Below are 27,286 nucleotides of genomic sequence, written 5' to 3'. Positions count from 1 at the left end.
ATGTTGTACACACCTCAGGCCACAGGGAGGGGCCACCTGCAGCGAGATCCTTGTCGGGCAGGCAGGCTATGACAGGTGATTCAAGGGACCTGAAGTTGAGCTGGTCGGAGACCAGCTTAGTGAGTGGAGGTCTTGGATTTTTGGAGAGCATTGCTTACATTCTCCCAGACTCTGTCCTCTCTGTCGTTAGCCTTCCCTGTTAGGTGAGCCGGCCCCTGGCTAGGTGTGGGTAAAGTATCGGCTGGGACGGGAGCACTAAGGGGAGGTGATAACGCGCTGTCCTGTCTCCTGTCTCGCTCTCCCTCCTGCACAGAGACGCTTGCTTGGTGTCAGGGGCAGTGCTGTCTTCGCTTCACAGTCACGTTGAAGTCCCTGCTGCTCCCGTCCTAGATTTTCAAGGACACACCAAGTTTATACCCTGCATCTCAGAGCCAGTTAAGTCGGACCCTCCCCCGTGCCACCCCTGTCCCCCCAAGTTAGATTTATCATGTTGTACTGACTTTCAGAAAAGGAAATCCTATCATTTTTCCCCACAGTGAGTCATCTGCTGCTTTGAAGAAAAATATTTTCTTTTTGAGCAGCATAATGAGGTCATGGATAGAGCTCCAGGGGACGAGTCCCCGAGAGCCGACCCTGGTCTCCAGCCCAGTCCAGCCCAGCCCAGCCCAGAGTGGCTGAGATTTGCCAGACCCTCTCCGTTCCCTCCTCAGGATTTCTGGGGAAGGTGTAGGCCGCAGGTCCCCACACGCACGTTGTAGGTTCTCGTGGTTTTAACACTGTGGCGAGCACTTACATCGAGTTGTTTTAAAACTCACACCGTGCGGGGCGCCTGGGTGGCGCAGTCAGTTAAGCGTCCGACTTCAGCCAGGTCACGATCTCGCAGTCCGTGAGTTCGAGCCCCGCGTCGGGCTCTGGGCTGATGGCTCAGAGCCTGGAGCCTGTTTCCAATTCTGTGTCTCCCTCTCTCTCTGCCCCTCTCCCGTTCATGCTCTGTCTCTCTCTGTCCCAAAAATAAATAAACGTTGAAAAAAAAATTTTTTTTTAATAAAATTAAAAAAATAAAACTCACACCGTGCAAAAAAATAAAAATAAAAAAAAATAAAACTCACACCATGCAAGGGAACGTGTGGTACTGAGAGACAAATTCACGGGGCCTTGGGAGCCACCCACGGAAACCTGATGCAGGATGCTGAAGGGAATTGCGATCCATACTCCAGCATGTGGCCGGAGCAGTCTTACTAAAATGCAGGTCTGAGCAGTTCGCTCCCTTGTTGAGAACCCTTCTATAGCTTCCCAGGGCACTTGGGAAAAGAGTGCCTCCCAGGGCCCTGCACGGCTGGGGCGCAGTCCCCTCTCTGCCTCGCTTGGGGCAGAGCCCCTCTGTTCAGTGCCCTAAAGTGGCAGGTTGTGGGTATGCGGTTTCTTTATCTAGAGTTTCTCCCACCCCCTTCCCCTCCACCCTGCAGACACACACCCTGCACGGGGTCCTCAGCACAGCACTGTGGCGGAACGCTCCAGACTCCCTCCTGGTGGGGTCCCCGCTCTGTCCTTGGTGTTCTCGTGCCACACTCCTCCCCCGGTCTCTTCCGTCTCCGCCGGTGCTTCCCAGGTTGACCCAAACGGGCTCTGTGTCTAACGTGCTTAGCTCATGGGTTTGGCCCATCATAGGTACTTGATAAATATTCACCAAACGGAAGCATAAAATCCTTCTTTCAGTCTGGTCGTTGCATTTGCTCTCGATCAGCCTGCCCTTGATGGGGTGTGGGATTATGGAGCCGGGATGGAAAGCAGTGGTGATGGGAGACCGTGGAAGATGTGTCCGCGGGCACAGGTTAAAAAAGCAGGGATGAGACTGGCTTCGAGAGGAAGTCTAAACGTTCAGAGGGAGAAGCCAACAGGAGTTGCAAAGAGTTACGGACACGAGAAACCACACCATCTCACAACCTAGCCCTCTCACCCGGCCAAGCCTGTATAATTTGTACACTTGCAGTTCATTGTACAGCAGCTCACTTGGCCTGGGATTTCCTGTGAACTTGTGGCTTAACACTTTCGCTTTCTTTACCGTTGTCATTTCCCGTGTGCCCGAAGCCTTGGGGTGGCTGTTCAGAACAGCTGCAACCTGGAGAAGGCAGGGCGGAGGCAGGCAGGTCCCCGGAACAGGAACTCGGGCTTGACAAAACAGGTTCTGACTCCTAGCAGGTCCTCGTCGTCGTGCGAATGGAAGGACGGATAGGTTTGTTAACTGGGAGGGACAAGGCGTTGGTGTCAAAGTAACTCTTTGGGGGAATGAAAGAACAAGAGGAAATCTCATCTGTCACACGTTATTTTAAAGCAGAATGAGGAACACTTACGTTGTTCTCCTTTGTATTGTGTTCTCTCTGCCAATAGTGTTTCTTGTGGATTTGGTACAGGGAAGGTCCTGGGGTCTGAAAGTTTTGATGCCAACAATGTCATCGGGAGAACTTTCCGGTTAAACCCATCCAGAAGGATCTGTTCCACTTTGCTCTCTTCTCTGTCCCGCTGATGCGAGCCTAGGAAAGTTGACTTGGAACTCAGTCGCTCTCATGCTAGGAGTAATTAACTTAGCTAGAACTTCCCCCACGGCCCCCCACCCCTCCCTGAGTTCGTCCTACTGGTTTTCTTTCCTGCCTCTCAGCCTTGGCTGACGTGGAATCTTTTTACTGCTTCTAACAATAGGATGCTTGCAACTCTGCTTGCTTTTTTTTTTTTTTTAGTTTGTTTTTGAGAGGGAGAGCATGAGCAAGGGAGGGGCCGAGAGAGACAGAGAGAGAGAGAGAGAATCCCAAGCAGGCTCCCGGTTGCCAGCACAGAGCCTGATGGGGAACTTGAACTCTCGAACTGTGAGATCATGACCTGAGCTGAAACCAAGAGTCGGACGCTTAACCGACTGAGCCACCCAGGCGCCCCTCTGCTGCTTTTAAACATGGGAATCCAGGATAATTATGTGCTTTTCGGGGACTGACTCAGCTCTTTGGACAAAGCCTTCATGCTTTGTGGGAGGAGAGACAGTACAGTTACCAGAATTAGCAAAGTTCTTCATTTTCAACCGTCACGTTAGAGTATCTGGTGAAGAAAACTCCATAAAATGTGTGGAAGGGTGGCACATGGGTGTAATTATTTCTCAAGGTGGGGTTCGTCAGTCGGTAATCGGGCTGAGCGTGTGCAGCAGTGACATTGGCACAAAGAAGTCCTTGTCTCCTAATAGATAAACTAATAATACCAAAGTTTTGGCCATTTAAAAGTCCACCAGGACATGTTATTTCAGAAACCTTTGGTGCATTTTGCTCCTATTAAAGAGTGGCTCCGTGTGGTAGAATGTGTAGAAAATATGTTGTTTTCTTACTCAGAAGTGGTGTTTTTTTCACCCTGTCACTGGTGCATGATGTCATGCCCCCCACCCACCCCCACCCTCCCCCACCCTCCCCCACCCCCACCCACCCCCCCCCACCCCCGCCCCGGGAGGTGAGGGACTCGAACACCATGACTTACGTGGCCAAACACTCAGTTGCTCTATGAGAAGTTGTTACTCTGCCCCCCTGCCTTGGGCGCAGGCCTTCTCCGCCTCAGCACTACTGACATCCCGGGCTGGATGATCCTTTGTCGGGGAGAGTGGGACTGTCCTGTGCGCTGTCAGATGTTTAGTGGCGACCTTGGCCTCTACCCGCAAGATGCCAGTAGCACCCCTTCCAGCTGTGACAACCAAAACCGTCCTCAGATATTGCCAGATGTCTCCTGGGGGGCAAAATGACCCCTAGTCGAGAACCATCACAAACAGGTTAATACGGTGACTAGTTTACTGCCACCTGTCTGATCTCCCACCTCCCAGGGAGTGTGTTAAATTTTTTTGTCTGCCCAAACCAAATATTGTTTGGAAATTAAGTTTAATTCGCTTGAAAAATCAAGATCGGGGGCGCCTGGGTGGCTCAGTCGGTTAGGCGGCCGACTTCAGCTCAGGTCGCGATCTCGCGGTCTGTGAGTTCGAGCCCCGCGTCGGGCTCTGTGCTGACAGCTCAGAGCCTGGAGCCTGTTTCAGATTCTGTGTCTCCCTCTCTCTCTGCCCCTCCCCTGTTCATGCTCTGTCTCTCTCTGTCTCAAAAATAAATAAACGGTAAAAAAAAAAAATTTAAAAAGAAAAATCAAGATCGGGCAGCTCTTCCTGCCCACGGGTCCTGTCCCCGTGCTTCAATAAAATCACCTTTTTGCACCAGAAAAGAAAAGAAAAATCAAGGTCGTATAATTCTTTCTTAATTTAAAAGAAATTATTTTCAGGGGCACCTGGGTGACTCAGTCGGTGAAGCATCCGACTGCAGCTCAGGTCATGATCTCATGGTTCCAGAGTTCGAGCCCCGCGTCGGGCTCTATGCTGACAGCTCAGAGCCTAGAGCCTGTGTCTCCCTCTCTCCCTACCCGTCCCTTGCTCACGCTCTGTCTTTCTCTGTCTCATAAAAATAAATAAACTTAAAAAAAATGTTTTTAATAAAAAAATAAAATAAATTATTTTGGGGGCACCTGGCTGGCTCAGTCGGTAGAGCATGCAACTCTTGATCTCAGGGTCTTGAGTTCAAACCCAAGTTGGGCATAGAGCTTACTTTAAAAAAAGTTATTTTTGAGATATCCGTATCTCCATTTTACTTGACTAATGCTGAAAAACTGCAAAGAAACTTTAAATTATTCCGGAGGCCATAAATTGGGCCACTCTCATGGAGCACCAAGTTTGATAGGTGGTAAATGTAGAAATAAAGAGTAGAATTACCCTTAGTTTGATGATTTCAGCTTCTCTCTGAACACAAGGGAATTTGGCCTCATTGTCTCTAGTTGGTGCTGTCACATTTGGTGTTTGGTTACCCTAAATTGCAAACTGTACAAACTGGGTCGTGAGAGAGAAGGGGGAAGAGGGACTCTGATACCGTTGATGTTTAGCAAGTAGGTCAGCTCAGAGATGATGCGAACCCAAGAAGCTGGGCACCTGCTCTTAGCAGCCCATTTGCTTACCTGGACACCACAGTACAGATTCTGGTGATTCTACCTCTTCATTTCTGCCTTGCATTTTATTTGTTTTCTCCCCCATGAACCCCCCCCCCCCCCCGCCCGACCGTAAGCCTTCATCACACTGTGTTCCCAGCTCTTAGAACAGTGCCTGGTAAATAGTAAGTGACAATAGATAGGTGGGTGGACGGGTGGATGGATAGATAGGACTTAGATTGCTTTTATTTATCAATATTGTAAGCCGAATGTAGGAATACCTTTTTATTTGGTTGGCCCGCATTTCACACTTGGGGATTTTATCATTCCACTTGGCCCCCTTAAATTTAAACTCTGTGCCTACCTTGGTCTAATCCACACACAGCGTCAAGACAATCTTTACTGATGCCTTTTAACCTTTCGCATGGGGCTGGGTGTGCAAACTAAGGGTGACTATAAGTAGACAAGATGCCCCGGTCCGGCGCCTGAGTCTGGTGGCCTCTTAGGTGCCCAGCCATCCCCCTCTTTTCTGACCACCCCTTTCCTCCAGCTGCACCAGCAGCCTCTGCCCTGGCTGTTTATCGTCTACCTCTTGTTGTTTAACACTTTGTCATCACTTACCTTATCTGAAAAACTCAGCCCTCGGTTAACTCCATTCTGTTTTGATTAATGATTCACATACTATCATATTGTTCTTGTTCATAATATGCTTTTGTAACTGATCTCAATTAGCGTTATGTTTAGGATGTTTGGCATTTATTTCCCAGCGAGACTATACCTCCTTTTATTTCTTACAATCCTTCCTCCTACTCTTTCCACTGAATAGGACCATTTTCTGCACCCAATTAAGCTTTTAATAAATGCTATATAATGAAGGCAGAGGTAGTGCCTGGATCAGTCTCCACCACTGGATTTCCAGACACTTAGAAAATTCTTGTAAACCCCAGGGACAGACCTCTGATTCCAGAATATTTAGTTGGAAACTGTTACTTTCAGGATTCCATTTGCAGACATAGACAGCGGTTTTTGGCTATATATAAGCAGACATAACCCTGTTAGTCCCCCCACGCCCCACCTAAAGAGTTTTCAGGCAGTTAAGAGTCTCTTTATAACCCACTTAGAGATTTTTTTTAAACTGTTGTTTTTATACTTTCCTAATTACTCTTGAATTAACGAAACTTTTATAATAAAAATGTTTTATTATAACATCTCCCCAGTTAATCATTTAACATTTTTCTTCTTTTCAAGATCTGGCCTTTATTTCTTTTTTTTAATGTTTATTTATTCTTGGGAGAGAGACAGAGTGTGAGCAGGGGAGGGACAGAGAGAGAGAGAAGGAGACACAGAATCTGAAGCAGGCTCCAGGCTCTGAGCTCTCAGCACAGAGCCGAACACGGGGTTCAACTCAGGAACCATAAGATCATGACCTGAGCTGAAGTGGGATGCTTAACTGACTGAGCCCCCCAGCTGCCCTGGTCTTAATTTTTTTGTGGGAGAGAGACTGCTGTATCCATTAGAATTCTGTTTAGCTCCAAGTAACAGAGACCCAACACATCGAATAGCTAAACAGGAGAGAAGTTTATCTGTCTTTCACATAGAAGTATAGAGGTGGCTTTCCAGGGATGGTATAATAGCTCTGATCCACAAAGGTCTTAGAGACCCAGGTTCTTTCTAGCACATTGTTCTTCCATCTGTACATGTGTGAACTCATGGTCCAATTAAGCTGCTAGTGTTCCAGTCATCACATCTGCATTCCAGGCAGCAGGATGGAGGAAGTAACAAGAAAGGGCAAAGAGCTATTCCTGTGTCCTGTAAGGGAGGTTCTGGGTGGGGCGGCGGGGGGGGGGGGGGGGGGGCGCTGTTTCATAACATTTCTGCATATGGACATACTAACAGTAAAAGAAGCCAGGGAAGTACAATCTTCATGTATGCCTAGCTAAACCAGGAGTTCTTTTAGTGTCAAAGAATGGAATAACACATACTGGGGAACATACATACTGGGGAACATCTAGCTGTCTTTGCCATGGTTGCCCATTCATCCCCCTCCCAAATGAATTTTCTCGGAGTTGATTTCAATATATTTCTCCTGCTTTCCAAACAGTGACTTATAAATCTTTTTAAAAAGATGAATATGTAGGTGTTGTAAAAATTTATAAAATATGAAGAACAACATACAACCACTCATGATTCTACAGTGTAAAAATAACCACTGATGGGCGCCTGGGTGGCTCAGTCGGTTGAGCGTCCGACTTCGGCTCAGGTCATGATCTTGCAGTTCGTGAGTTCAAGCCCCCCATCAGGCTCAGCACTGGTGGTGCGGAGCCTGCTTGGGTTTCTCTCTGCCTCTCTCTCTCTCTGCCTCTTCCCCATTTGTGCTCTCTCTCTAAATAAATAAATAAACTTAAAAAAAAAAAAACAAAAAACACTGAAAACAACTTCACGGAAGAGCTGTCTTGAACGCTATGTAGAACAAACAACTTCTGTCTACAGAGTATTAAGATGTTCTTAAAAATTCATTAAGTAATACTGTATATTCAGGGATTCCTTCAGTAAACATTTTTAAACATCCATGTTGTTCTCCACATCTTACTAATTGATGTATATGATTGGCAAGGGGGAGCAGTGAAGGAAGTTTTTAAAATTAAATTTGTTGCTCTTGGGGCACTTGGGTGGCTCAGTCAGTTAAGCATCCAACTTCGACTCAGGTCATGACCTCGCAGTTCCTGAGTCCCGCTTCCGGCCCTGTGCTGACAGTTCGGAGCCTGGAGCCTGCTTCGGATTCTGTGTCTCCCTGTCTCTGACCCCCTCCCCGGTCACATTCTGTCTCTCTCAAAAATAAAAATTAAAAAAAAAAAAACATTAAAAAATTTTTTTTTAATTTGTTGCTCAAGATACATGAAAGTCTAGCCCAGAGGGATAGGATATACACGTGTGGAAAAGTTGGGAAAACATTCAGGGTCCTATAAGTGCCATATCTGTGGTATTGTATGTGAAAGCAGGAGGCAAAAAATGACCCTGGGTATCTTTATTTAACTGTAGAAGAAATACACAGTGGACAGTAGGTTATAAAAATGACACCTTGAGAAACACGGGTTGTTTTTTTAGTTGCTGGAGGATAAAATTTGGATTAGAAGTCACTTAAGATAGTCTGATTTAAGCAGTATTAGGAAATGATCAAACCTTAACGTGGTTGAATTCTAACCTTTCCTGACTCCCAGATTTAGAAGTCCAGAGTTCATTTGGGGGATAATTCAGTGTGCATTTAAGAAACAACTAAAATGAGCCGGGCAGTTAAATTTCGCTGAAAAATGTGATGTGTTTGGTTCTGTTCCAAATCCTGACATTAAATCAGTGCATTTTGAAAAAGCATTTTTGAAAAGAACACAAAAATTAACTTTTTCTACTGCAGATGGGTAAAATAACCATGTTAAGAGATAACACAGAAAAATCTAGGAGTTAAACCAAAGTATTGATATTACCACTAGGTGGTGAGAGAAGAGTGACTTTTTTCATTCTTTAAATGGCCTGTACGGGATTTTTTTATTTTTTATTATTTTTTTTAATATAAGCATGGACTACTTTTGTAGCTGGGAAAAGGTGGGGCTGGTGTTTGTCTTTGAAGAGCTTTTCATCAGTGGCAAAGGCGCGGTTGAGATTAATACTGTCAAAGGATAACTGCTTGTCACTGGTTATGAGCCCAGTGCTGAGATTTCCCGCAGGGGACAGTGGCGCCCATTGTGCCTGGAACTTCCTCAGGTGACCCAGGCCCCAGGCTGCTTAGTTTCCACACCGGCGCACAAACTCTTCGGGGACGAAGTGGCTGGTACGGCGGACACAGAACCTCTGTGTGGAGAGGTTTAAATTGCCGGCTTTATTTTTATGCCTGGCAACGACTGGAACGGAGAACCCACATTTGCACAAGCTGCCGGTTTCCTGTTTTCATTAAGAAAGCAGGGAATGCCGAGCAGCTGAGTGTGTGCGGGGGGCGGTGTCACCGGAGCCGGAGGGAGACTTCATTGGCGAGCATCGGGCCTATGGTGTCTGCGCGTGGCCGGGCGAAGTGTGCACGAATGTTGAACCTCTTTTCCTTACGGGGTGAAGACCGATCGAGGGCGCCCGAGGCAGGGCCGGGCGCGCTGGGAGCCAGCTGGTGAGCGGGGCGGCCGGCGGGGGGCAGGCCGGCGGGGAGAGAGGAGAGCGGGCCTGTGGGTGTGCGGGGACAGGGGAGCCGGCCGGCGGGGAGCGGAGCTCAGCGGTCGCCCGGCGGGTGGGCGGCGGGCGGCGAGCCTCAGGCCGGCGGGGAGCGCGGCGCCGCGGGCACCTGGTGGCGGGGCGGCGAGCAGGCGAGCGGGCCCGGCGGGGAGCGGAGCGCGGCGGGCATGCGCGCGCGGGGCTCAGTCTCCGGCCTGGGCACCCGCTCCCCGTGGCCTGCAGGAGCGGTGGCCCGGTTTTAGAATCGCCGGATCCCGTTGGTCAGATCTGCCTGCTTTTTCTGGACACCCGAGCCGGCGGCTTCTCTCTGCTTGTGGAATCGCAGACAGTTCTGGAAACAGGTCGGGCTGCATATTTTGAGCGAGCGTGTTGCCCGTGTGGAGTTAAAAAGGAAAGAAAGAGGGAAGGAAGGAAGCATTCTGCTAGCGTGAGCCCAAGTATTCGGGTGCCGGCTCCTCATCAGCTCACCCCGAGGTTAGAAAAGGATTAAAGCTGAGCACCTGGTTCCAATAGCATTTCCACGTTTTAGAAATGAAATCCAGTGTCTAAATACGAACAGGGAGAACAGCTTAATATTGTTTTAAATCAGGACACGAAGAATACATAACCTTTCTACTCCACTGCTTGGCAGTCTTTTTGTACTTTTCTTTCCAACTTTTCAGAGGAAAGAGGAGGCAAAAGGTTTACTCAGTGCCTTCACCCTATCAGGTGCAAATGCCCAGCAGTGATTGGACTAGGAAGGACAGGCAGGCAACCCAAATTTTATAAAGTGAACTGGAAATGCTTGTCCGGCAATGTGGTGGGTTTTTACACCCAGGATAGGAGCAGGGGTACACATGGCTTGCATTTTCACTCATTGGTTTTGGGATCTTTCCACTGCTCAAAAAAAGAAAGAAAAAAAAAAGCAGAGTTTGTTATTATGACTCTAGGAAAACACATTACTTAATCCTGCAATTTAAACAAACAAAAACGGCCTTGCTTTTCTATTTGAAATGCACAGCTCAGGTCAGCAGCAAGGTCTGTGCCTTGAAAAGTTCTTGTGTTTCCTTTTCTAAATGTTTGGTTTAGCCCCAAGTTAGCATTTACTGAATGCCACATGATCCAGTGTTTAGAGTATAGGTTTGCTTTTATTTTCGTTCTCTTCTGCATCTGTTTGGACGTGTTACAAATACAAAAGGAGGTGTTCTTGGGAGATCGAATGTTTTGTCCAAAAGAAATCCAAGAGAGAAAAGTTCTCCGTTTGAGACAGGGGTGGTGGTGGTGGTGGTGGTGGTTTTTAAATGGGAAGGCACGAAGAGTTGAAGTCTGCCTTCTGTGTTCTTACACACATGCTGCTAGAGTTAATCACTCATTGCCCCCGGCTTTCTCAGCAAGGAAAGGGTCAAGGCAAATTGTGATCTTGTGGTGGTGGTCAGGCACTGGGGTGCTTTCGGCCACCATTTAGAAAGGCTGCAGTGTCTGCAAAAGACCAGTGGTGGGGAGAACTCACGTCCTGGGCTTCCTGGATCTGCACCGATGTGGTCCTTTATTCTAAGCGTTTTCACCTTTGGTGCCTCATAGTTCACTTTATAAAATAGGAGTCTTTAAAAAAAAATTGTTTTTTAATGTCTTTATTTGTGAGAGAGAGACACACACACACACACACACAGAACCCGAAGCAGGTCCAGGCTCCAAGCTGTCAGCACAGAGCCCCACACAGGGCTCAAACTCACCAGCCGTGAGATCAGGGCCTGAGCCGAAGTCAGACGCTTAACCAACTGGGCCACGCAGGCACCCCGAAAATAGGAGGCTTAAGGACTGTTCTCTATACCTCAGTGGCCTGTAGACAACAAAAGAAATGATCTCCCTGAAAACACAAGTCTTTTCAATATGTTCTTTCCAAAAATAAAAGTAGTTGGTAAGCACTTCATATACCCTGGGATCCTTAAAACCACAGTCTCATTACATTCTTTACCAACCTTATGAGGTAAATATACTTGTTGTTTCCATTTTTACTCAGGGAGAAGCTGAAGTTCCCAGGGGTATACTCGCTTACTCACCCAACTGTCAGGTTGTAGATCCAGGATCAGAACAGACAGAAGTCCGTCAACTCTGAAATCACACTAGTTTGCCACACTGCCGAATATACAGATACTGGTTTTTATCACTGAGTGTATCACATGGCATTATAATACTCCCTTCTCGCTCTCCTAGGAAAAACAGATGATGTTCTGAACGGAGATCCTGACAAGGAACAGAAAGATCCTTACTTTGTGGAGACCCCCTATGGTTATCAGCTGGACTTAGACTTCCTCAAGTACGTGGACGACATACAGAAAGGAAACACCATCAAGAAACTCAACATCCAGAAGAGGCGAAAGCCGTCGGTGCCATGCCCGGAAAGCAGGGCCGTGCCCGGTCAGCAGGCTGTGTGGACTTCCACGGAATCCCTCTCGTCCTCCAACAGTGATGACAACAGGCAGTGTCCTCACTTCCTAGTAGCCAGAAGCCACGTTACGTCGACTCCCATCCCAAGGCCCCCTGCCCCTCTGGAGGCCTCACCCCCTTTCCTTACCGTCCCAGAAAGTCGACAGCTGCCACCGCCCTCCCCTCAACTCCCAAAGCACAACCTTCATGTCACCAAGACGCTGATGGAGACCCGGAGGAGACTGGAACAGGAGAGAGTCACCATGCAGGTGGCCCCGGGTGAGTTCCGCAGGCCCAGGCTGGCCAGTTTTGGAGGCATGGGCTCCACGAGCTCGCTCTCCTCCTTCATGGGTTCCGGAAACCACAATCCTGCCGCGCACCAACTTCAGAATGGATACCAAGGCAACGGCGAGTACAGCGGCTATGCCCCAGCCGTGGCCACCACGTCGTCCATGGGGAGCTCCATCCGCCACAGCCCCCTGAGCTCAGGGATCTCCACGCCAGTGACCAACGTGAGCCCCATGCACCTGCAGCACATCCGCGAGCAGATGGCCATTGCCCTGAAGCGCCTGAAGGAGCTCGAGGAGCAGGTGCGAACCATCCCTGTGCTCCAGGTGAAGATCTCCGTCTTGCAAGAGGAGAAAAGACAGTTGGCCTCGCAGCTGAAACACCAGAGAGCGACAGCCCAGAACGACGCGTGCGGTGTGAGGAAGCGGTCCTACAGTGCGGGGAACGCGTCGCAGCTGGAGCGGCTCTCCAGGGCCCGGCGCAGTAGCGGCGGAGGTGAACTGTACATCGACTACGAGGAGGACGAGATGGAACGCGTGGAACAGAGCGCGCAGAGCATCAGGGAGTTCCGGCAGCTCGCGGCAGACATGCAGGCCCTGGAGCGGAAGATCCAGGACAGCAGCTGCGAGGCCTCCTCGGGGCCCCGGGAGGACGGGGAGTGCCGGTCCGTGGCTGTGGGTGCCGACGAGACCATGGACCGCGTGGTCGTGTACCGCAGGGGCTCCGCGTCCCGGAAGGACGCCGCCGTCGGGACGGCCACCAAGTCAAGGAACTGTGGGGTCGGCGTGACAGAGGCCATGCTTGGCGTGACCACGGAAGCGGACAAGGAAATAGAGCTGCAGCAGCAGACCATAGAGGCCTTGAAGGAGAAGATCTACCGCCTGGAAGTGCAACTGAAAGAAACCACCCATGACCGCGAGATGACTAGACTCAAGCAAGAGCTGCAGGCCGCGGGGTCGAGGAAGAAGGCGGACAAAGCCGTGACGGCCCAGCCGCTGGTTCTCAGCAAGATGGTGGAGGCGGTGGTGGCCACCAGAGACCAGACGGCTGGCCATCACGTGGACCTGGCGGATGCCTGTGTCGGGAGCGCCGTGCAGATGCACAGCCTGGGCGTCTCCTGCCGGCCCCGTTGTGAGAGCAGGCTCGTGGGGCCCGAGCTGCCCATGAATTGGTGGATTGTCAAGGAGAGGGTGGAAACGCACGAGCAGGGTACTGGGAGGTCCGTGGAGACGTGCGACAAGAGTGTGGGTGTGGAAATCAGCGTCTGCGAAACGGGCAGCAACACGGAGGAGTCCGTGCACGATCTGTCGCTCCTCAAGACCAACCTGAATCTCAAAGAAGTGCGATCCATCGGCTGCGGGGATTGTTCCGTTGACGTGACTGTCTGCCCCCCGAAGGAGCTCACGTCCCGGAGCGTGAACACAGAAGCCGCTGGCCTGGTGGAGGCTGCTGTCATGGCGGTGCCTCGTACCGCGAGCCAGCACACCAGTACGGTTTGGGAGCAGGTGGACCGGGGCACCAACACCGAGGTGGTTACCCTTGCGGAATCCTGCACCAGCACTTCCCTCAGCACTTTGGACAAGCAGACCAGCACTCAGACCGTGGAGATGCGGACGGTGGCTGTAGGAGAAGGCCGCGTGAAGGATGTCAATTCCTCCGCCAACACACGGTCCATCGGAGTTGGAACCGTGCTCTCTGGCACTTCTGGGTTTGACAGGCCGTCGGCCGTGAAGACCAGAGAGTCAGGCGTGGGGCAGATAAATATTAATGACAATTATCTGGTTGGTCTCAAAATGAGGACCATCGCCTGTGGCCCTCCACAGTTGACTCTGGGGCTGGCAGCCAGCAGGAGGAGCGTCGGCGTAGGAGATGGGCCTGTTGGCGGCGAGTTCGCGGAGAGCCCCCTGCCCCAGGCTCCTGCCGGAATGGTGACCGGCTTGGATCACTACATTGAGCGTGTCCAGAAGTTGCTGGCTGAGCAGCAGACACTGCTGGCTGAGAACTACAGTGAACTGGCAGAGGCTTTTGGGGAGCCTCACTCGCAGATCGGCTCTCTGAACTCTCAGCTCATTAGCACCCTGTCCTCGATCAACTCAGTCATGAAGTCCGCAAGTACGGAGGAGCTGAGGAACCCTGACTTCCCAAGAATGAGTCTGGGTAAAGTCACAGGTAGGTGGGTTTCTGAGGGAGCCAGGGAGGAGGGAGGGTGGGAATAATAATGTACTTCCAGGAGGTATGGGTCTTTTTAATTGCTGGAACCATTTTTTTTGGAACCGTGGAGAGAGCTTTAGAATGGTAGTGCGTAGCAGGAACACCCATAAGCAGCAAGAATCAAAACCCAGAAACAGCTCTGCTGATTCTCGTTGTCTGATGGTTTCACTGGCCTCTGGCTGAGGACTGTGGCCGGGAGCAGAAAAGCAAGCTAGCGTTGGCTGGCCTAGTGGCTATCTTCTGGGACGCACCGGTTTGCTACGACATCTTCTAGTTACTTACTTGCTCATTTTATACAGGACAGCCTGAAAAAGTCCCACGGTTTGTAATCATAGTTACCTGTATGTGATCAATGACACATACTGGCATAAAATGTTTCTCATTAAAACTTTTACCAAGGTATGGAGCGCCTAGGTGGCTGTCGGTTAAGTGTCCCACTTTGGCTCAGGTCATGATCTCGTGTTTGTGGGTTTGAGCTGCACATCGGGCTCTGTGCTGACAGCTCAGAGTCTGGAGCCTGCTTGGGATTCTGGGTCTCCCTCTCTCTGTCTCCCGCCCCACCTCCCCATCACGCGCATGCGTGTTCTCTCTCTCTCTCAAATAAACATTAAAAAAAAAAAAAAAAAAGCTTAAAAACTTCTACCAAGGGAGAGCGATTCCATGAATTCACTTGCTAATTCAGCAAGTAATGATTGAATTCCTACTCCATTCCAAGCACAGTTAGAGGCTTCTGTCGTCACAATGCTTACTTTCCTGTTGAGGGCACAGGCAATAAACAGTAGACCTGAAGGATGTCAGGTGATGATCCATGCTATGAAGAAAAGAACTCCAGTTATAGGGATAGCGAGTGGAGATGGTTGGGGCCGGGGCGGGGGGTTGGGGGGAGCTCTTGGAAATGGGGTGGTCCAGAAAGGCCGCTCTGATAAGGGCGTCCGCAGCCCGAACTCAGAGAAGAGAGCCTTTCCCGTGGTTCATTTTGATAGGTGCTTACATTTTTGTCTTTCTTCTCCTCTCTTCAGGGGGATTCCTGCTCACCCCAGCTTTTCTTTAAATTGAAACTAATTGAGAAATTACCCCAGAAGGCTTTAGGACATAGGATATTTCCCAGCAGGCCTCGTTAGAAGGACTTCCCTTTGCCATGTGTCTCTAATTGTGCATCTTATCATCATAGGACAGGGTTCTGTTCCTGGTTTTCCAGCTCTCTCACACCAGCATGATCTGGGGAGACAGAGTCACCCTTCTTTACCCTTTATTTGTAAAATGGGAACAGAAGGGCACCCATCCTGTAAGGCTGCCTCTGTATTCACTGCGGGAATAAGCCTTTATTGTCATTGGTGATGGTGCTAATCGTGTGTGTCCCGTGTGGCTTCTTTTGTTGACACGCTGAACTGTATTTGAGGTTTGGAAAGCTACTAAAAACACACTCTCGGGACGCCTGGGTAGGTCAGTCGATAGAGCGTCCAGCTTCAGCTTAGGTCATGATCATGCAGTTTGTGGGTTTGAGCCCCGCATCGGGCTCTGTGCTGACAGCTTGGAGCCTGGAACCTGCTTCAGATTCTGGGTCTCCCTCTCTCTCTCTGCCTCTCCCTTGCTCACACTATGTCTGTCTCTCTCTCTCTCTCTCTCTCTCTCTCTCAAAAAGAAAGAAAACATTAAAAAAGAAATTAAAAAAAACCCATACTCTCTACTCTGACTAATGCTTCAGGTAAAATGAATGTTAATGCTTCAAATGGACTGTATGGTGTGCATTTAATTTGATATGAAAACATGTATTATAGACTGAATTGTAAGTAAACCATTAACAAAAATTTTTAATTCTTTGTTTCCCTTTACAGTCAAAAGAGTAATGATTAAAATAGGCTGAAATAGATTACTTTTATGTGTTCCTAGGTTTTCACTCTCAAACCTGAATTAATGTTAGTTTCTAGTAAACGTTCTATGCGAAGAGATAGCTTATCATAGAAGAAAAAAAATGAACATGGCAATGACAGCCGATGTGTGGGGTTTTTGCCTTTTAGAATCAAGCCTAGTAAATGTACAGAGGGGTCATTTTAGAGTAAATAGGATTAAAACGATACGTGGACTGAAGCAGTCTTAAGTAACTAATAACATGTTTGTTTCTACTTCTTTTTAAAAATCATGATGTCAGATGTGAAGTCCAAATAAAACTCTTAAATGCCTCCAGACACAGATGGTGCACTGCATCATCCATTATAAGAAGATTTTCTTGCCGGCTTCCTCCCTCCTCCCCAAACTGGGGTTTCTATTTCACATTCCTGCCAAAAATATTAAGTTGTACCCTTGCAGTCACCCGCCTGACACCGTGAGCATCAGGAACAGGGAGAAGGTTTTGACATCCCTGTTTAGATCTGACCCCGCAAATGAACACCGATTTAATCAGCTAAAATACAGGAGACCTACAGCATTTGAGCAAAAGTATGAATATTTTTAATAGCACTTATTTGGTCATAGTGGCAGCTCCCTCCCAGCACACAAGAGCAAATTTAAAGTGCCTCTGGGGGAGCCTGGTGGCTCAGTTGGTTGAGCATCCGACTTGGGCTTAGGTTGTGATGTCGTACTTCATGAGTTCGAGCCCCGCTTTAGGCTCTGTGCTGACAGCTCAGGTCCTGGACCCTGCTTTGGATTCCGTGTCTCCCTCTCTGCCCCTCTCCTGCTTACACTCCGTCTCTGTCTTCTCTCAAAAATAAATTAAATGTTAAAAAAACATTTAAAAATAAAGTATTTCTGTAATTCACATCACATTTGTCTTCTAAAGTTCTAGTGAAGAAGGAGTCCTGTTAGGGACTCACCCAGAGCATTAAGCTTCTGTTACTCGTTATTGTTATATGGACTGAAAATTAAAGTAGCTTGTTACAGTAGAGCTTTTCAGCACTTGCAGGCTGTGAAGAGTGAAGACGTGTCAGAATCACTGGGACTTACCGCGGGCTCTGTAGGATACAGAATATTGTTCACGCCCAGTCTAGAATACATTTCATGTAGAGCATAGGCATTTTTTCCCCCAATGAAAATAATGTGGAATTTGAGTTTGACATCACCAAAAGAGCATAGAAATGATGCCTTACATGAACCTAGTACTTTACTTTAAGAAGTTAAGTTTGGGGCACCTGGGTGGCTCAGTCGGTTGAGCATCTGACTTCGGCTCAGGTCATGATCTCATGGTCCGTGAGTTCGAGCCCCGCATCAGGCTCTGGGCTGATGGCTCAGAACCTGGAGCCTGTTTCAGATTCTGTGTCTCCCTCTCTCTCTGACCCTCCCCCGTTCATGCTCTGTCTCTCTCTGTCTCAAAAATGAATAAACGTTAAAAAAAAAATTTTTTTTTAAAGTTAAGTTTGGCTCTGAAGCCGGACATTCTGCGTTCAGATTCTTTTCTCGGCCACTAGGACAATTTGTCTTTGTTCCTTCGTGGGGTTGAAATGAAGATTTAATGAGTCAATAGGAGGAAAGCTTTTGGAATAGTCTGCAGCACAGAGTGTAAATGATCAATAAATGCTGGCTGTCATTGCTGTTTTAGTACTTCCAGAAATGGAAATGTAGATATGGAACAAGTGGCCCAAATGCAAATTGTACAAATGGCCTTTTGTTTCTAATCCAAGTTTCTGTCTTCATAATTCTGGCTGTCACCTTCTTCCCTCAATTATTATGCCTCCCCAACAAACAGTTTTATCAAGATAAAGATACCGGTAACAATGGGAAAACACAAAACAAACAGAATAAGTGTTCAATTCTGAGTCATTCAGAGTCTGCGTAAAAGCTAAAGCTAAAGCCTAAATTGAATTTTGTGTATTTGTGCCCAGTCCAGAGACTTCTCCATTTTTCTAGGTTGGAGATTGGAGGGCATCACTTTTTCACAGTGAAAGAACATTCTTTTTTGTAGCACCATAATGCCTAACACCCCGATTCAGTTTTTTAAAATTATAACTGAAATATGTGCTTGTAACAAATTAACAGTTCAGGAAGAGCACAAAATAAAAAGGGAAAGTCTCCTCGTGCTCTCTTGGGGTAATCCCTTGTGTGGTTGTTGTATACAGGTGTGTATGTGTGTGGCTCTGTATTTTAGAGATGTAATTTCATAACAAAAGTTGAATTGTACATACTCTATTTTTCACATAGAAGGTCACCAACATTCTTCTAGGATTCAAGAGACCTTGTCATAATTTTGACACAGCCGCAAGTTGTTGATGACCCAAGATGTTCTGTAAAGCACTTTTTTTCCTCAATGTGTCTTTTTGAAAATTTTAATTCCAGTGTACTTAACATATAGTGTTAAAGTAATTTCAGTTGTGCAATATAGTGATTCAACAATTCAATACATTATTCAGTGCTCTTCATGATAAGTGTATTTTTTTAATGTTTATTTATTATATTTTTGAGAGAGAGAGAGTGAGCAGGGGAGGGGCCAGAGAGAGAGAGAGAAAGGGAGACAGAGAATCCCAAGCAGAATCCGTGCTGTCCGCACAGAGCCTGGTGCAGGGCTCAATCTCACAAGCCGTGAGATCATGACCTATGCTGAAATCAAGAGCCGATGCTTAACTGACTGAGCTACCCAGGTGCCCCAATAAGTGTATTTTTCATTTGCTTCACATATTTCACCGTCCTCCCACCCACCTCCCCTTTGGGAACCATCTGTTTTCTATATTTAAGAGTCTGGGTTTTTTTTGGTCTGTCTCTTATTTTGTTTGTTCATTTGTTTTGTTCCCTAAATTCCACGTGTGAGTGAAATCATATGGTATTTGTGTTTCTCTGACTTACTTCACTTAGCATTATACCCTCTAGCTCCATCCACGTTGCTGCAAATGGCACAATCTCCTTCTTTTTATGGCTGAATAATATTACATTCTGTACATAAGCCACATCTCCTTTATCCAGTCATCAGTTGATGGACCCTTGGGCTGTTTGCATAATTTAGCTGCTGTTGATAGTGCTACAGTGAACATCAGGGTGCGTTTATCTATAAAGTCCTTTTTGATTGCTGGTAGTGTGAGTTTCATGTACTTCATATTGTGTCTCTGAGCAAATACAAACAAAACTCTAACAGTGGAACTTAACTGCCTGCCGCGATTCACAGAAAACTCAACTCTTACACTCAGAAGAACTGCTTTAAAAATTTTTTTTTAATGTTTATTCATTTTTGAGAGAGCACATGCACACGAGTTGGGTAGGGGGAGAACTGCTTTTGAAATCAGCTTCGTATTTGAACTCTTGATTATCTTGGGTTAAAAAAAAAAAAAAAGTATGAACTTGAAATCATTCCCATAACTGTGAAAGTAATTTTGTAGAAGAGATCTGAGCCAAAGCAAAATCGGGGAAATAAAGTCGTCACAGAAGTAACTATTTCTAGTTGGTTTTATCTTAGCTCAACTAATACACCATCTACTTGTCCTAGGTCTTGGGGGTTTTTTTTTAATCGCAGTTTTTTAAAATAAGTGTTACCAGAGCGTCATGTAATCCAGACAAAATGTTTCTGAAACCCTGGGGTGTCTGATGGCATGATGGAGGGAAGGTCCTGCTGACCCGGAAGTCTGAAGAGCTGACCCGGAAGTGGCTGCTCGCGAAATTGGAAGTATTGGTTGAGAGAGGAAGCCAGGAGGCTGCCATACCCTCCGGTGTCATGAAAAGTTTGGATTCGGTTTCTCTCGCTTGATGCCCTTTGAGCAGAATTATTCTCTTAACGTACCTCTTCGCCAGGCTGCCCGTCAGATTCAGCTGGGAAACTTTTTTTCTAAAATTCATGGGTTTCCTGCTGCCTCCCACCAGCACCACCCACCGCCTGGTGGTGGCCACCCAGGCCCTGTTTCAGGGAAATGTTAGAATAAACAGCCTTAGAGCAAGGCCTCTTAATCTGGGGGCCATTGCTTCATGAACTGTTTTGTGTTAGGAATTTTTGTGAAGAAACTGCATAGTTTTCCTCAGATCCTCAAAAGAGGTAGCTTACACTCAGAAAAATTGAAACTGCAGGTCTGGGACATCTGTTACAAACCTGGCGCTTAAGTACTCCAGCCCCAAGGAAAATCGTTTATAAAGGTTTAAAATCTGTCCACCACCTTTGTGAACCCTTCAGCTGACACGTGTTTGAAAATCTTACCCTCTTAAACTGATGCTTTATTATTTTAAACGGGTGCTGGTGGAATGGACAGGGAACTCCTGAAACAGATACAAGTTTATTTTAGCCTATATTCTGAATCCTAAAATACGCAGTTCATTGCTGGCCCAAGCATGCAGATTGGTAGTTTTTGAGACCTGAAGTGAGTTCTTGGATGTTCAGTCATAACCGATGAAGTGAATTTGTTGATATTGGACAGTCATCACAGCTGTTCATTCTTCCTCCAACCTACTAGTAGCTACTAGCTACTAGTTCATACTTCTCCGGGCGGCTAGTTATTAATATCTCAGTAAAGATGCTTACAGCCTGCCCTATCCCCTTGTCTGTTCAGGTCAGTTGATAGCCATCCATTCATTGCCAGCTCTATGCAAAGTGTATAAAGTGGTCTATGCCTTAAAGAACTTGCACTCAAATGATGTAAAGTGGTCTTTGCCTTGAAGAACTCGCAGTCCAGTTGGGAAGCCAAGATAGGTATTCCAGAAATATGAATGATCACCTATGGCGCTGTGTGTTAGCCACCAAATGTGCAAATAGAAAGGTGCTCCAAGGGTTCAGCTGCAGTCAAGTCGTCTGTCGCTGGGGGAGGAGATGAGGTCCTTGGCTGTATCTAGAAGCACACACATGCTTAACCCAAGTTTAGTCACTGCAGCCTGTCGGTGTGGGTTTTCTGGGTCAAGTCTTGGGATGGTGTGTAATTAAATGTGGGTGGGCTTGTGGTGAAGGAGAATCCGATTTTTCCTCCACTCTAGCATTTTAAGTACCCACTTTTAGATACATTCATGACAGCTGTCTGGAATGTTCCCAGGGAGATATTAAAATGGCCCTAGAAATTTTTAAGCAGCTCTGATCCTTGAAGCTCTCCAGTTCAAGTTGACTTTGTTGGTAGCCACATACATTGGTCTTTAGGCAGGGTTCCGAATATTGAGCCTCATTCAGAACGGGATTGCCCTTTTTCCTCTATCAAAGATACATACCTTCCCCCAAAAGTAGTATATACAAAAACAAACAAAAAAACAAACAAAAACCCAGGTGATCCTTCATGAATAATTTCTACTAATTTCCTGAAACCAGTATGTGGGCTGAAAAGGGTAAATTTGTGTTCAAGCTTCTTTCTTTATGGAAAAACTAGACATATTCAGATCCCTTTGAATTCTTTGTTTTACTTGGGGAAAATACCTAGATGATGGCATGGCCTCCATAATGATTCAGACATTTCAGGCCTTCTTCCTGACAAATAAGCTCAAATCAGAATGTTTAGCTGAAATTTTAGCAAAATAACATGTTTAATACCTGGCCACAGTGTTCACAGTTGCATTTTCAGAACGCTCTTGGCATTGTAAATGAAAATGTTGGTTGGCATGCAGAAGAATTGGAATATTTTAACAGCAATTTTTTTTTAATTTTTTTTTTCAACGTTTATTTATTTTTGGGACAGAGAGAGACAGAGCATGAACGGGGGAGGGGCAGAGAGAGAGGGAGACACAGAATCGGAAACAGGCTCCAGGCTCTGAGCCATCAGCCTAGAGCCCAACGCGGGGCTCGAACTCACGGACCGCGAGATCGTGACCTGGCTGAAGTCGGACGCTTAACCGACTGCGCCACCCAGGCGCCCCAGAGCAATTTTTAAAATCAATTTTATTTTTTAAAATCAGTTGTCTAACAAACATACACATTGCTATGTGCCAAGAACTAATATAAATTCTAGATGGAGAAATGTCACGGAGGAAACTGGAGAGGGTGATCTTGTTTAAAAAAAAAAAAAAAAACAACACTCCTCCAGCTCTGTTTTTCATTAAAAGATTTCTCTTTTAAAATCGTTTGCTTTCGGGGCACCTGGGTGGCGCAGTCGGTTAAGCGTCCGACTTCAGCCAGGTCACGATCTCGCGGTCCGTGAGTTCGAGCCCCGCGTCAGGCTCTGGGCTTATGGCTCAGAGCCTGGAGCCTGTTTCCGATTCTGTGTCTCCCTCTCTCTCTGCCCCTCCCCTGTTCATGCTCTGCCTCTCTCTGTCCCAAAAATAAATAAATGTTGGAAAAAAATAAATAAATAAATAAAAATAAAATCGTTTGCTTTCAGCATTTCTAAATGTTACTTTCTAAACATTCTCAAGTCAGGAACATGCAGAAAGTTTTCTCTTTAATGTGACTTAGTTTTCATTATAGTTTGCCTTAGCTAGTGGAATTATCCATATATTAAATGCTACATGTACTTTAGAATTAGAATTAATATCTCCAGGTGTTCTTGTTTTTCAGAACCTTGAGACTTCTGTGACTCACTGTGTTTTAGTTACCACTCTTCTGGTCAAATCATCAAATGAGGTTCATGCATTATTGGCATCGATGGTCATTATGAGTTAAAGACTGAAGCCCAGCTGCCTCCCCGCCTGGTCCCTAACTCTCCAGGGGTGCCTCCTGTAGGAACCATTGCCACCTGGTGGGAGTTTTGAGCATCTAGGCCCCAGTGCTGGAATTCTGCAGGTGTTTTGTGGGTTACTCCTGTCGTTTTGCCCATGTTGTTGGGGTAGCATTTACTGGTAGTCATGGACTTCTACAATTAATGGTCCAGAACTATTAAGTAAACTCCACTAATTCCTAACAATTCACATGGTCCAACTTGATGGACTAAATTAACCAGAGGAAAGTCTAAACTCTTGTGTTCAGCAGTCAAGTTTGTTTTTATGAAGTTTAAGCTCTATGCCCAAGGTGGGGCTTGAACTCGTGACCCTGAGATGAGTCGTATGCTGTGTGGATTGAGCCAGCCAGGTGCCCCTCAGCATTCAGGTTTTGTACCCATTAATTTAATTCAGTGGTTCTCAATCCTGGCCTCACATTAGAATCACTTGAGAGCTTTTAAAAGGTACTAATAAATACTTGGGCCCACCTACAGATAGTTCATTGTGTATTTTTTACTTATTTATTTTTAAATATGTATTTTTGAGACAGTGAGAGAGCACACAAGCGGGGGAGAGGCAGAGAGAGAGAGAGGGAGACAGAATCTCAAGCAGGCTCCAGGGTCCGAGCTGTCAGTGCAGAGCCTGACATGGGGCTTGAACCCATGAACCGTGAGATCATGACCTGAGCCGAAGTCAGACGCTTCACTGACTGAGCCACCCAGGCACCCCTCCTCATATCTGTATTTTTTAAAGCCCCATCCGCAACTTTGGTGATTCTGAAGTGTAGCCAGGGTTGAGGCTGTTGAATTTTGTTGTTCTCTGTACTTTGGTTTTCTTGGCTGCATCTTTCCTGCGTTGTACTTGAACACAGCAGTCATTTGTCAGCCTTGTGCTGGTGTGCCTGTCCTTGTGTGTGCCTTCTAACTACCATGGGTCCTTATCAAGTTCGGACAGTTGTTTATGGGTCATTCAAGAGCAGCCAGAGTTTCAGCCCTCTCTGAAAAGCATTTTCTGGCCATAAAAGTGACACATTCCTTCCGGTTTCAGCAAATGAGAACTAGTTTAGCATTTAATGTTGTTCTTTGCCTTGCTGATTAGTCTGAACAGAACCCCCGTGACTTCCCATCAAATGATATAGGCACTTGCTGAAGGCTTTCCTTTCCCCAGCATTGTTCTCAGCCCTGAAGGGGACAGCAGCTAAGAGTATAGCATGGAGCCAGGAGCTGGCGTGCTCGTGGACGAGACACGTGTAAAACAGAGGATGGGCATACTTTGGTCTGGACGGTCGAGCGCTGCAGGACATTGAGGGAGAAAAGAGACCTCTGTGAGATAGCACCAGAGGAAAGACGCTCTAGAAATAGAATCCTGGCGAGCCTTGAAAGGTGTATGGTCAGGGTTCAGGTGGTGAAGGTCGCTGAAATTCCAGGCCTGTAGAATAGTCTAGTAAAGAAGGGCACAGAGGTGGGAGTGATTACATCACACGAGCACTGTGAACACCTAGAGGGTAGGAATAGTTGAGCAGTAGAACTCCCACAGGCAAGATGAAGCCACCCGTTCATTACAAAGGACCCTCACATGGCCACCTGAGGGCTTGGCCCTGCACGGGAGAAGTTCTCCGAAGCCTTTGTCTACACATCTGAGCTCTGGTGAGAAGGAGCGATGGCCTCTGGTGGGCGGACTGTCCACAAAAGCCGGCATGGGCAGCGTGGATTTTCTCCATTGTTAGGAATGTCCTGTATCTTCCGGAGGAAAGTGGTTATGCAGGTGTATGCATGTACCGAAACTCGTCAGACTACATGGTGGTGCATTTTCTTCTATTGAAATTATACCTCACGTTACAAATATTTTTTGAAAGATGTGGTTAAAAAGAAGAAAGAAATCTATGGATCCAAAAACTTAAAAACCAGAGTAGCCAGTGGAAATTTATGACAAAGATTTGAATTCAGATACCTTACAAAAGTTTTTTGAGAGACCATCAGAGAAATTTGAATACTGAGCAAATATGCAATAATCTTTTTTAAAAACATTTTTTAATGTTTATTTATTTTTGAGAGAGAGAGTGAGAGTGAGGGAGGGGCAGAGAGAGAGGGAGACACAGAATCCAAAGCAGGCTCCAGGCCCTGAGCTGTCAGCACAGAGCCCGACGCGGGGCTCAAACCCACGAACGGTGAGATCATGACCTGAACCAAAGTCAGACACTTAACTGAGCCAACCAGATGCCCCTGCAATAAGCTTTTGTTTAAAATTTTTTAGATTTGAAAGTTTTAATGCTGTAATTATTTTTAAGAGCCCTTTATTTTAGGAACGTATACTAAAATAGTTATGGATGAGAGTGGTAAGCCCTCTAGTTTTTGCATTCCAGTAATCCTGAGTGTCGGTGGAGGAGTCTAGGTGAGGCCAGGTAGCTCCCACGGTTGTTGAAGCCCTTAATGGGCACGCAAGGATTTGTTCTGCTGGCGTCTAATTTTGTATGTGCTTGTGGTTTCAGTAATAATAAAAAACTGTTGGTGTATTTGCATTGTAAAAGTCCTCACTGGTTCTTGAATAGGAGCGTGCTTAGTGAGTGTTTGTCCAGAAAGAGTGTGCTGGCACTCGGGGATTATAACTGCTGAGACGTGGGAGAGGTGACTGCAGTAATTTCGCAACAGTGATGAGTGGGGTTGGAGAAGGAGGGACAGAGGCAAAGGCCCTGCGTTGTTTACTTCACTTAAAGTAAGTCAGAGGCGCTCTAGACGTTTCCTGTTTGATGTTGGGGGAGCACATTAGGTCAAAAGGGCACTAAGTATGATTTGGAGGGCTGCGTTCAATGTTGCCTGTGTATGCAGGGGAGGAAGGTGGGTTTGTGGAGTCCCCGAGGGAGGCCCATGCCCGCAGTGCTAGCAGAGGGCACTGGTGCTGTTGATTCACGGACAGAATTAGGAAACGTGGGTTCTGGTCCAGCTCCGAAGTCAACGAATGTCCCTGGCTTTCAGAATTCTTAGCTTGGATAAATGACAGTTAAAATTGAGGTGGTAATGCCCCACTGTGACTATTTTGCCTCCCTCCACTTTTTTTTTATTAGGGGGTCATTGTTTTAAACCAGTACTTTTGAAAGTGGGCCACCTGCATCAGCGTCTCTTGGGACAGCACCGTGGAGATGTCAGAAATGCCCACCACTGGGCCCCATCCCAGTTCTGCAGAATGATGTCACAGCAGCAGGTGCTTGGGAACCTGCACTTTAACAGATATCCCAGATGATTGGTATCAACAGTGGAGTTTGAAGAGAACAGTTGTAGAATCTTATCATGGTTCTTTTTTTCCTAATTGACTTAGAATACAATCAGTATTTAAATGTCTTTTCTTCTAAGGATCTAAGGGATTTCAGAACTTGAAGAGAGAGAAAGTTGTGATCAGATTCTTACCATAGCACATTGTGGGTAGATTTAAGTTTTTTATTTGTATTAGTAAGTTAGGTTTACAATACATAATTTAGGAAATAAACACAATGAAGAAAACATAACAACCTATAATTCTTTGGCCTTGGAAAAGAAGTGTTAAGCAGGTTTATTCTAGATCCTTCCAGACTTCTTCTAATATGTATACATATAATCATTCACCAAAATAAGTTTATTTTCTCTGAACAATTTAATAACTTATTTTTAAAACTCACTAACACACTGGGGCACCTGGGTGGCTCAGTTGGTTAAACGTTCAACTCTTCAGCTCAGGTCATGATCTCACAGTTTGTGGGCTCAAGCCCCGCATTGGGCTCAGCACTGACAGAGTAGAACCTGCTTGGGATTCTCTGTCTGCTTCTCTCCTTGCCCCTTCCTCACTTGTGCTCTCTCTCAAAATAAAATAAAGCTAAAAAAAAAAAACTTCGTTAATACATTATGCTCATCTTTCTGTGCTAATAAATGTCCACCCACGTTAACATTTTTTAAAATTGTTTTAAGTTTATTTGAGGCAGGGGGGGCAGAGAGAGAAGGGAGAGAGAATCCCAAACAGGCTCCGCACTGTCAGCACAGAGCCTGATGTGGGGCTCGAACCTGCAAACCATGAGATCATGACCTGAGCCGAAACCAAGAGTCAGGTGCTCAACCTACTGAGCCACCCGGGTGCCCCTCTGCACCAACATTTTTAATGGCTGCCTAGAATTCCTTTGTGTCAACATACCACAGCTTATTTCACTGGTTTCTTATTGGCATACTGCGGTATCTGCCTCTTCACTGTTTTACTCATGCAGACAATAAACATCCTTCTGTATCTTTTTGTACCTCCTTAGGATAAAATTTCTAGAAACAAATTGCTAGGCAAAGCATTTTCTTACTCTTTTCTTAAAGTGATTTTGAACAGGGACGCCTGGGTGGCTCCGTCACTTGAGTGTCCGACTTTAGCTCAAGTCACGATCTCATGGTTCTTGAGTTGGAGCCCCACATTGGGCTTTGTGCTGACGGCTCGTAGCCTGGAGCCTGCTTTGAGTTCGGTCTTTCTGTCTCTCTACTCCTCTGCCCACTCATGCTGTGTGTCTCATAAAGAAGTAAGGAAAGAAAGAGAGAGAGAGAGGGAGGGAGGGAGGGAAGAAAGAAAGAGAGAGAGAGAGAAAGAAAGAAAGAAAGAAAGAAAGAAAGAAAGAGAGAGAGAAAGAGAGAGAGAGAGAGAAAGAAAGAAAGAAAGAAAGAGAGAGAGAGAGAGA

General features: G+C 46.6%; 1 protein-coding gene across 6 annotated transcripts in view; it reads left to right on the top strand.

Moving 5' to 3' along the window:
• KANK1 (KN motif and ankyrin repeat domains 1) overlaps positions 1–27,286 on the top strand; it is a 214,717-nt gene that overhangs the window by 164,308 nt on the left and 23,123 nt on the right. For 5 of the 6 annotated variants that reach the window (XR_015243429.1, XR_015243431.1, XM_086684946.1 and 2 more), the window contains exon 4: positions 11,389–14,058. Coding sequence is in view for 4 of the 6 variants with exons in the window: in XM_086684946.1 (XP_086541072.1) it covers positions 11,389–14,058 (2,670 nt within the window). In the remaining 2 variants the exon portion in view is untranslated. Of the gene's footprint in view, positions 1–9,291; positions 9,537–11,388; positions 14,059–27,286 lie in introns of those variants that run through there. The other variant, XM_025931564.2, reaches the window with a different exon arrangement.

The sequence above is a fragment of the Puma concolor genome, chromosome D4 (assembly GCF_028749965.1).
Source record: "Puma concolor isolate L17-30 chromosome D4, mPumCon1.1.hap2, whole genome shotgun sequence".
NCBI lineage: Eukaryota > Metazoa > Chordata > Mammalia > Carnivora > Felidae > Puma > Puma concolor.
Note: the sequence above shows the minus strand (reverse complement) of the source record. Positions and strands in the feature narration are given on the sequence as shown.